General features: G+C 36.4%; 1 protein-coding gene across 1 annotated transcript; it reads right to left on the bottom strand.

Annotated features, from left to right (window-relative positions):
• Positions 1–8,987: 8,987 nt before the first annotated feature.
• LOC106664985 (thioredoxin domain-containing protein 9-like) lies at positions 8,988–11,257 on the bottom strand. Its single transcript, XM_014391097.1, has 2 exons — positions 10,903–11,257; positions 8,988–9,417 (listed from the first exon to the last, which is right to left on the bottom strand). The coding sequence occupies exons 1-2, from the start codon at positions 11,193–11,195 to the stop codon at positions 9,057–9,059; spliced, it is 654 nt and encodes a 217-aa protein (XP_014246583.1). The 5' UTR covers positions 11,196–11,257; the 3' UTR covers positions 8,988–9,056.
• Positions 11,258–11,724: the final 467 nt, after the last annotated feature.

Raw genomic sequence — 11,724 nt, 5'->3', positions numbered from 1 at the left:
AGAGGGAAAAGAGAAAGACAGACAAACAGAGAGAGAAAGAGAGAGAGAGAGAGAGAGAGAGAGAGAGAGATTNGAAATCCGGATTGTTTTAAACAACAAATTGGTTAGTTGAACCATTGTTTACAAAAAATTATTTATTAAAGGTGAGACTTGTTCAACCCTTTGATGAACTTCTTTTAAAGAACCTGTCCTAATGTAGTCGAGGTCATAAAACAATTTAAAATTAGGTAAACTGCTAATTCAAGGACTTTTAATCTAATTAATTTTATAGGGATCGTCACACGTTTGGTACTCACAAGCTCATAAAATACCACAGCCTTCTCGAAGAAAATCTCGACTTTAAGATTAACGTAAATGCAATCCGATACCCAATGAGTTTTTGAATTATTGCAGTCTCAATAACAAAACGAGATAATTAGCCCATTAATTCAATGTAAACAGAATACTTTAAAGACTTTTCCGTGACAAATGGTCAGATTTCAACGGATCTATTTAGCATTTACAAATGCGGAGGAGTTTTCAACAATTGTCAAAGAGTCGTTCGCGAATTAGCATAAATCACGAATCCAGTTCAGACAGGATCACAAAAGGTCTGGTAGTACAGGTGAATTATTTTACTTTTCAATGTACTTGGAATATTCAATTGTGACACCACATGTAATTTACGTTGGCAACGATACACACTCTCACCAATTGAAAGAATTATGATTATGGAGGAAATTTAGTAATAAAATAGAAACAATAGAATATTATCCGTGTGGTTTGCTGGATGATGAACCGTAATTTGGACCTTATCGATCATTTTAATATTTTCACTATTTTAATTTGTTCTACCGGGTTCCACCTCTTGCTTTCCTCAGTACTGACCCGATCAGGTATGACTTCCAACGAGTATAGACAAACATAGAAACGACAAGGTCTTTATCTAGTTTCATGTGCTTCTCTCTTGTTATTGTGGGAGACGCCGAAAATAATACTATTGCTTTTTTGGTTATTGTGTTCTATCTTTACTCATGACTATTAAACTTGAAGGTTTTGGCTATTAAATCGGATCAATGACTAGCACTTTGTCCAATAGTGCTTTGCATTCTTTTTTAGCTGGTCCATTCGATGCTGGGCTCCAAACAAAAGAAGGAACCATCACACTCAGAATGTCTTTTATATTTAGATCTCGCTTCCTTATGTGTAATTGAAAGCGGTTTGAAATGCTCGCCTACAAAAGGAACCAGAATAGGAGGTTCAATTTAGACGATCCCATCTTTAATTAGTGCACCGGTTTTCTTATTTAAATTGACCTGTGCCTGTTTAAAGTTCATACAATTTACTATATGACAAAACACTTTTCTTAATTAAGGATATTCAGAGATAGATTTATCATCCGTTAAATTTTGGACATAATGAAAGATAATAAATAATATTTCTGTACGTTGTTTGTAATCCTTTGGCCAAAATGAATGACATTTTATGGAGTTATTTTATAATTTGTTTTATTTTCCGGTCATTTGTCCTATCAAGCCATACTGCTAATGTTGATATTGATATTTGTGGTTTGTGCTATTGTACTCGTTCAAACTTTGTATTAATTTGCACAAGCCGTTTACAGCGGGGAAGACATTTACCCGATGCAACGTTATGCGACGCTACCCGATGCTACCCTACGCCTTGTCTCGTTTTGGTAGGGTGTTCACATCTATGCGACGTCAAGCGCACGCCACGTACAGTCACACATGCTGTATCACAAAACTGTATCGCAATCGCAACGCCTCTTTTGTTTTTAAGACATTATTTTGCGCAAAATCATGTGATAAATTGTTAGTTAAATTCATTATATCAAAAAATGGTATTCCGGTGTTTTGATCAATTTTCTAACAAACAATTAAAATTAATTAAAAAACTAATGAATTTTTGATCTTGGTTAATTTGGTTTATATTAAAATAAGTTTGTTGCAATTAATATAACGGCAATAATACATGTAGTTTGAATAAAAGTATGAGTGTCCGGTTCTTTTGTCTTCGACTGTACTCGATGCTACGCGACGAAAATCCGGACAGTGGGGATCGCAAAGCATAGAGTACGGTAGCGTTGCACAGCATCGGGCAGATGTGCACGGGGGTAATACAATCTTACGGAAAATTGAACTTTGGATTTGCGACGGGTGGCATCGGGTAGCGTCGCATAGCGTTGCATCGGGTGTGTTCCCGGCTTTAGGGTGACCTACAAATGGCGAACATAGTTGGAACTAACAGCGCCTCACTACGTAGTTTTTTATAACGCCGTCCCAAGGATGTAACCCATACTTGTAATTAGACAAAATATTGAATTTGGGTGTAAAAGTGAAGCCATGAAAGGCCATAAGGACATGACGGATCCTTTTTATTATTTTTTTTATTATTCGGAGATCGTGAGATGCGGTCTGGTGTGACATAGGTTTTAGAAAAACATTTTCTTTATCGTGCCAACGTTTCAATCTTTATTGAGATCATCTTCATGGCTCAAAGTATTTTGTTTTCCGCGTAGATGAGTCATTCTTGTGAGTCATGTTGAGAGTGCGTTTTTTTAGTTAATTAAAAAAAATTTTTTTTTTACCATCTGTACAATATAATACAATATGTAATTTTATGATGTATATTTGCAATAAAATTGGCATAGTTATTGTTTTGAGGAGTTAACAACCTTTTTTGCTAGCCCAACTGCGCTGAAAATTCGCCACTTCTTGGCGAGGAGGTCTTGGGGTTATCTCCGCTTTAGTCGTATGACGGGATTGTAGGTTCGTAGAGGCTTATGTTGGATTGAATAGGGCTAGTAAATAGTATTATTTATAAGCAGTTTATTTGCAAAGGGTATCTAGAGGTCGTTGTAAAGTGTGCTATTGGAGACATGGTAGGGGGTGTTGACTGTATTCCTGAGGAATTGGAAGGAATTTGGATATTGATGGTTAAGCTGTGCTCTATACGTGCAGTCTATTTTTCCAAATTGGTTTCAGCAGTGTTTTGTAGAGTGACAGTTAATAATAATTCTTTTTTGATGTGTTGGTTCTGTTAAACGTGAGTCGTTTGAACCCAAACAGAGTACGCGGTTTTAGGATATGAAGGTTGTTGTGGAATATTGTGTGAGGAGTTTTGCTTTAGAGGGTAAATCTAGTTCATTTGTTTTTCTAAATCATTATCTTACAAAAGTTTGCTCCATTGAGGTATTCGTTGGACGTGTGCCTCGAGCCATTTGAAAACAGAGGAAAGAAGGGCTGTGTCCTCGGGAAAATATGCAAGAAGAGTGGAAGGTGTAACTGGGACGTCAGAAGAGTAAGGATGTATAAGATTGGCCCGAGCACACTGCCCTGTTACACTCCCTTTCCCACTGGTAGTTCGTGTGTCTTCGCGACTAGGACGAATAGTCCTATGGGTTGCCAGATTTTGCCATCGGCATGTAAAGACTAAAATAAGTGGTTTCTAGAAACTAGATAAATTGTGATAATGACTTTATTGTCCTTCATTTTACAAACTTATACGCAAACGTGACCACTAATAACAAAATTCTAAAGCTGAGAAACCTTGCATTTTTTTCTAAAATGAAACATAAAAAGGAGTCTTTAAGATATACTGTATAAAATGTGTTCCAACAAAAAATAAAAACACATAAATTTGATACATAAGCGAATACTTTGTTCATTGTACGCAGGACTAATTCTATTAGCCATGTGTTAAATTTCTTTAATGTTTTTAAAACGAGTGTTACAACAATTCGTCATGGCAGTTGGCTGTGGTGCAACCCAAATTTTTGTTTGTATATATCGAAGAACGATCGAATCGAGAGTAATTGAGGGTGCTCCTCATTTCGCAAGTAGCCGGCTGACCTAAGCTCTCGACGATATCAGATCTATGTGTTGGGCACGCTTTGTATTGGAAACCTGAACTTGGTTTTGGCGGCCAGTCACTATGACCCCGTCCTTGCTCCCTGTACTTTCCAACATTTCCAACCTAATCCACGACCGCCGACAATCACAAAATCCAGACAACGTACGCCTTTCGACTGTCAAGACCGAAATGGGTTGAAATCCTGCGTATTTTCATTATTTAAATTAATTTTATGCCGAATCAAGAATCGCCCTCCCTTAACGAAGTTTATCTCCAAAAAATAACATGTAAAAATTCATACAATTGAACAAGATTACGAACACAGTAAAACCTTTTTTCTTGATGTTTAAACTCAATTATTGTAGAAAATGAGAAGAATTAAAAATGAGCAGAAAGCGGTTAGTTTGAATCGCCCAATAATCGATAATAAAATCACTTATTGATTGACTCTATTTATTACTCTTCTTTACAGAATCCTTTCTTCTTTTCTATTTGTACAGAACTTGTAGTTCTAATTCGGTACCAATTATAATTTCAATAATGCCTTTTTTTATTATGACCCTATTAAGACCCTCTCGCTTATGTATCAAATTTATGTGTTTTTAGGGTCATAATAAAAAAAAAGGCATTATTGAAATTATAATTGGTACCGAATTAGAACCTATTTCGCCCTCAGGTAATAAAAGATCAGATTAGTTTCGAATGGAACCTGGTCCGAGTAAAATATCTCCGCTCTTCAAATAATGGTATTAATTTGTGAGTAATCTTAAATTCCTGTTCTTTTTTCGTTAACTTGTTCGATCTCAAACAATAATTTTTAGTTGTTTAAAATAATATTTCTTTCATTTAGTTTATTTTTATTGGTAAAGGTTATATTCATATTCAGTTATATTCTTTCATTCATTTCAATGTATAAAATAAATAAAATAAACACTTATAAAAAGAAGGCACAGCTTAAGACGAAGTTGCAGAGTAGGTGTATGTCTCTGTTTAGCTATTTCAAACGAACCATTGTGCGTTGATAGCTATTCTTAAGAATTATTTTGAATCCCTTTAATCTTTGGAGTTTAGTTGGTACCTCACTTCGATGTACTTCGCGACAAAAGGTGTAGTGGTCTGACAATTGGTTTGTACAAGAGTAGAGTGCATTTGGTTTTTGATTCCAACTTATGCTAGCTAAAAGTACCTATTTTTTTCGAAAATCACAAAACCCTGGAACAACTTCACCGAACAAAAAGGTTTCTTTGGAGGTGACACTCTGATCGATCAATCCTGCCACAAAAATATGAATGTTGAAAAAAAAGGGATTGATTTGTTAATCGTTAAGAGTGACGAATGAGATGAATGAGATAGTGAAGTCCCACTCTTGGAGAGAGGTAAAAAACGAATTAGAGATAGTTAGATAGGTAGGTAGGTGGATATATANTGGAACTAACTTTTTCATCTCAAACAAGGCCTTAGTTAAAAAGGAATAATTAATTGAAATTATAATAAATGATAATTTAAGTTCCCTTTCACTTATTTTTATTAATCATCCTTTATCATCTTATAATTTACGATGTATGTAAACATTTAATTTAGATTTTTTAACAATAATTGAATTAACTCAAATTAACTAAGTCATAAGAAATTATTTCTGGGTTCAGGTAGGCCCAGTGGCAATCGGCGAAACTCTTGGTGTGAGAAATTCTACTTTAATGTAGCCGCCCTTACCAAAGACAGACTTCTGACTTAGAACCCTATATTCTACTCAAAATAGTAGATGAAAAATAAAATGTTTCAGGGGTTACACTTGTCCATTAGACGGTAAAATCTGACTTTTTTACGCATTTTTATCCTAACAGATGCTGTACCTCTACACGTATTCAAAGTTTATTAGCGGAACGTACCCAGTTAATAACCAGGTATTAGGAGATCATATTCATCGAACAAAAAATTATCTAGCATAGTTTTGAAAGGAAGAAAAAAAAAGTTAATTTTTATAATTTGTAAAAAGAAAATGACTTTTACTCTGTTATTTTGTGAAGTGATAAAAGTATGAAGTCCTTGCAATTCTTCGACCGAGTTTTACTACAATAGCTTCTGAAAAATAAACATAGACTAGTGCTATTATGAAGGACAACCAAGACCATTGTCATGTCAAATCCATTAGTAATTTAATCGACCTAGAATGAAGACGTAGGTGCTTCTCGGCGCCGGGAATATATTAAGGAACATCTTTCCGATAAATCTCGCGGACGTGGACTCCCTTAGAAGGCAGCCGACCATCTGCAAAGGAAGGCGCTTCATCACAATCCCGGGTGCGAAGCGGCAGGTATCACACGCACTTTAAAAGGTGATGGTAGCCTCTAAAAAATATACGCTCGTATCTAATTGGGAGATGAGATAGGGCTGAGGATTCCAAACCAATAGCCAGCGCCATTATGGAACGTACTTCTTTGGAGGAAACTGAATCCAAATCTTTTTTTTCACACGTTGACTTCCGTACCTTCATAACAAACCTGAGGGACACGTCAGAATTGTAACGTCTGATATTAATTTGTAAAGTTCATAGCTGAATAAAAAATTTTCATCATGTTCACCTGCAAGAATGGAACTTACGGAATTTTAGGTGAACATATGATTGACATTGCCGTTCACAACGGCAGTCATTTGCTATTAAAGACATATTAACCTATGAATTTTTGGTTTATGCGACACTCAACGGGTAGTTAGAAGTTAAGCCATTTTGTATGATAGGAATTAGTCCTATTTTTTCCCTAAGATTTTCCAACATTCTCCCAATACGAACTTCATCGTGCGCATATCCGGCCAATTAACATTTATTTATCATCAATTCATTATATTCATTATACAGAATTTTTTCGAAATGAAAAATTTGGGTCACAGGCGGGATTCGAACCTATGACTTTCGGCTAAATACACAGTGGCTCTACCACTTGAGCAACAGTGACTTCGACGGGGAGTCGAAATGAGAAGTATGTGGAATGGGAGATCTATGTCACGGTAGCTCAAGTCGTAGAGTACCAGAGTATTTAGCCGAAAGTCGTGGGTTCGAATACCGGCTGTGACACAAATTTTTCATTTCGAAAAAATTCTGTATAATTAATTGAGTATTTATATAATTAAGCATAAGCTAATAATATAATGGAAAAGTTATAAATAAGAAAATGTCTGTGGAAAGTTAATAATTACAAGAAATGGAGAGTTCTGAAACCCCAAAATTATACCAATGTCGGTTTTCTGTTAAAATCGAATTATTAGTTCAAACCTACAACTACATACAGATCTTGTTCAGTAAGCTGACATCGGCAGGTATCTAGAACTAATAATTTCCGTTCAAATATTATGATACTACAAAACGGTTTTATGACATAAAATAAATACTTCTGCACATTAGTCAGGAGATTTTCAACTCGAATACTTTTCCTGAAACCTAGAAACCCTCTCAATACTAACAAAAAATTACCTCGTAACCTAGTACTTTTTCGTCATCGGCATGTGTTAGGAAACTAGTGTTGGGATGGGAAGGGATGTGAGTAGTACAATCCGAGTACCAGTAGTGGGCAGAGGAACTTTCCTTTACACAGGAGAGTTTGAGGAGCCAGGAAGGTTTACTTACGTTACTTTAAAACTTTACTTACAAACCAAACTACCCCACACTCTAAAAGTTGATATGAACCAAGATACTAAAGTCTTTTTGGGCTTACATAGGTTATTGGACGGTGTGGTTAAATTTTTAACTTCTGATATATCCTAAGCGAGAAATTGTTAGCCTTCCTATGCATCAAATCCCACACTCCAATATTCTGGGAATCTGGTGTGAATGTTAAACTGCTACATGACAAATACGAGAACGAACCCCCAGGTTGGCCATCGAGCATGTTATTCCACAATTCAGGTCATCTAGAAAAAGGAAACGGCATAGTTTCTAGGGCCTATATGGGAAAGTGGATCAAGCAATCGTCCAAATCTAAGGTTACATCATAAATGAGTCATAAAGAGTCAAAGGGTTCGTGCCGACTCGAACCGAGCCCAGCCCCGGGGGATGGAAGCCCAAGGTTTCACAAAACCCCGGGCGTCGGTGGGATCGGAGATCTAAACCCTTCCAAACATTGAAGGTCTAATTGGAAAAAAAAAAAAATATATATATATATATATATATTGTGTAATTTAAAGAAAATACACAATCTTATTAGGCGTTTGGGGTATGAAAAAATAAGCCAAATTGTGTTGCTCTGTAAAAATACAAAAGTAATTTATTGCTAAGAACAAATGTAAATAAAAGTTTTATAATACAAATTTACCTGTAAAAATACAAAAGAAACGACAATTAGAGCTATTATTTGTATTAGATTTTCAACACTTTAACAATGCACTCCTAACTTATTATCTACTCTACAGGTTAACCTCCCTCTGAACAATCGAGTCGAGGTAGTGCGCGGCAAATTTGAAAATTAGTTTAAAAAAAGTATGAAGTTAATATGTAACGTCGACTTTCTTTTACATATATATAACGTTTTTGTTTTAATGAAAGTTATTACGGAAGGTTTACGAGTTCTAATGTCTAGCCGAAATTTTAAAATAGACGTCCTTTTTCTTCCTCCTTCTATTTCTTCTACCTGATGTGAGGGTTGGTGGTTTTAAAAAATAGGAAAACGAGTTCAATTAGTACCTAGATATTGGTTAAAATTGTTCAGTATGTATTAATTTGAACTACTTTCAAATCTTGAAGGTATCCATGAGCAATTACCATTGATGTCGCACTTTTCGTATATTTAAAAAAGTCCAATTAGATTTCGGATTTTTAAACTGCAAGTTATCATAAGTCATAATTGATAGATTCGAGGTGGAATTACAAAACAAATAATTTCTTTAAAACTGTATTTTCTATTTCCTAACAGTTCTGTACTAATATGTCGACGGTCCAGTTAACACTGAAGAGTGATGATGAAGTGATTGAATGACTACTCAGCATGGGAAGAATGGCTATTTATCATCTAGGAGGTACCATTAACCGGTGGTGTTCAATCGTAATTATATTATTTTAATAAAAAATTAATTGGTTTTTAAAAATAAGGGTTTTAATCGAAACAATTTGAAACCTTGTACATTTCTTTTATGAAATAAAACACTGGTGATTTAACGTTTTTTAATGAACTATAGCAAAAGGAAGCGTACGCCGCAGAAAAATGCTGCAGAATCTAGTCACTGGAACTGTCGCTATCTTCCCTTATCGAACCTTTCTTTGGAATCACCCTGATCTTCTGCCTCGACTTGGCATAATCTGGAGGACAACCCATGTCATCATCGTATTTGATGACTTCAAAACGGCTTAGCCTCCATTCTAGCATCTCGGTCGAAAAGTTGTCGCAGTTCCCCAGGTCGGTGAAGCCGACGATCTTGTCCACCGTCACGTTATCCTTGATCAGGATGATCGTCGGGATGATGGAGACATTGAGACGCAGTGTGATGAACGGACATTTCTCGACGTTCATCTTGATGAACTTGGCTTCCAGGTGTTTTCTTGTCAGCTCCTTCAGATGTTTGTCTAGTATTTGACATCTGTAAATATTTGTTATTCAGTTATGTTGAAAAATGGAATTTTTTATATATTATTTCCCATTGAAATCCTCTGTTACGCTTCGTTCTCTCTCTCGTTCTCACTCTCTCTTTCTCTCCCTTTCCCTTTCCCTTTCCCTCTCTCTCACACCCTCTCTCTCCGTTGAACATTCCACAAGAAATTTCTGCTATTTATGTACTTGGTGCATTTCCATTTTGTCTCGTTCTTTCTCTATCTATTTATCTCTCTACCCCACTCTCTCACTCTTTCTCTTTACCTGTCCCTGTCTCTCTTTGTCTATATCTCCCTCTCACTCTCTCTCTCTCTCTCTCTCTCTCTCTCTCTCTTTCGCTGTCCCACTCTCACTATCTCTCCCTCTCCCACTCTCTCTCACCCCTCTCTATCCCTTGAATATTCCACAAGAATTTTCTTTGGTGATTGATCAGCCTTCTCAGTTTAAATATAATTTTTTCCAAAAGGTTGATTGGGGATGAGGCCAGGAAGTCAGAGACAACATTTAGTTTCTTGTCGACTTTCGGCAGTATATCGCCTTCATCAGGACTCTCTGCCGAAAGCTCGACAAGAAAATAAATGTTGTTTCTGTCTTCCTGGCCTCATCCCCAATCTACCTTTTGGAAAGAAAATATATTCCACAAGAAATTTTCTGCTATTTATGTACCATGCATTTCCATTTTCTCTCATTCTTTCTCTATCTATTTATCTCTCTACCCACACTCTCTCGTTCTTTCTCTTTCCCTGACCCTGTCTCTCTCTCTCACTCAATCCCTCTCCCACTCCCTCTCTCTCACTCCCTCCCTTGAACATTCCACAAGAAATTGTCTGCTATTTACCTGCTGCATTTCCATTTTCTTATAACCCTCACTCACTTACTCTCTCTCTCTCTCTCTCTCTCTCTCTCTCTCATTTATTAACCGTAAAATTATTATAAATAATGGAATAATATTCATTTGCGACGGATGTTGAACTTTTGACAAGACATTTTCTGCTCTTTATTTGCATCATTTTCATTTTCTCTCTTTCTTTATCTATCTATCTTTGTACCATCACTCTCACTTTTCCCTCTTTTCCTGTTTCTCTCTCACTTTTTAACTGCAAAATTATTTGTAAAATCGAATAGCATTCATTTGAGAACGATGTATACACATGGTTGAACATTTCTCAAGAAAATGTCTGGTGTTTACCTGTTTTATTTACATTTTTTCTCTTTCTATCCCTATCTATCTTCCATCTATCTAACCCTCTACCGCTCTCTCTGATTTTTTTCTCTGTCTCTCACTCTTTTCTCTATCTTGCAGTTTGTATTCTTCCCTTCCCCTTGTCCTTCTCTAACACTATTTTCCCTCTCTCTCACTCTCTATTTCTCTCTCTCCTCCATTCAACTCTATTTACCAATTTATATGTTTCTCGCTCCTTCATCGACCTGTGAATTTGAAAACCAAATATTTTAAATTTATTTTAGTGCGTACCTTGTACTGGAAGGCTTGTAGAAATGGACGATAACATTTGAATTTTTGGTTATGTTGAAGAACTCTCTTTCATCGACCTCGTCGTATTCACCGTGTCCAAGGCGCAGCCAGTCTCGCTTCTGTTTATCCTCAGTGCGCAGAGTTTCCAGTCTCTTCTGCCGCAGGAGTTCCAACTCGTCGCCGTCGAGCCTGTTCAGCTTTTCCAGCTGGGCGTCAATCTGCTCCTCGACAACGTTCAACACCTTCTTGGCAACCTCCTCCTGTGCCTTCGCTTCAGACGCCGCGCACGCCATTTTCGTCTTTATTCTGATACTGGCTCCACTCAGCAAAATTTACACATGTTTTAAATACCGACGGTCTGTTTTTTATTGACAATCTTCCGCAAATATGACGTCAATTCGTGTTTGAATATGGATTTTCTATATTATTCTTCATGATTCTGTTCTTAACAATTTTCCTCTCGAACAATCTTGTCGTTTTAATGTTAAGGGGGCTCCAGAATGTGTCATTCTCCGACTAGTAGGGACGGATGCTCGGTTATTCGTCGAGCAACAATATTCGGTGCTCGCTGAGCTCGGTTTATTGTCGGTTTTCTTGTCCGTTTCAAAGGGCAGGAACATTCGGGAAGTACCCGTATTCAAAGCATCCACAGATTCGGGAATCAACTGTAACTGTACATACCTTTAACCAACTGTCAACTGCTATCAAAATCAACAGTAAAAGTATATTTCTATTTAATGCTAATTATTTTTCATTAATAAATGATTCCTTACCACTATAAATGAATTAATTTACACAGTAACATACAAATAAGAACGAGGA

The sequence above is a fragment of the Cimex lectularius genome, unplaced genomic scaffold (assembly GCF_000648675.2).
Source record: "Cimex lectularius strain Harlan isolate CLEC.00 unplaced genomic scaffold, Clec_2.1 scaffold138, whole genome shotgun sequence".
NCBI classification, from domain to species: Eukaryota; Metazoa; Arthropoda; class Insecta; order Hemiptera; family Cimicidae; genus Cimex; species Cimex lectularius.
Note: the sequence above shows the minus strand (reverse complement) of the source record. Positions and strands in the feature narration are given on the sequence as shown.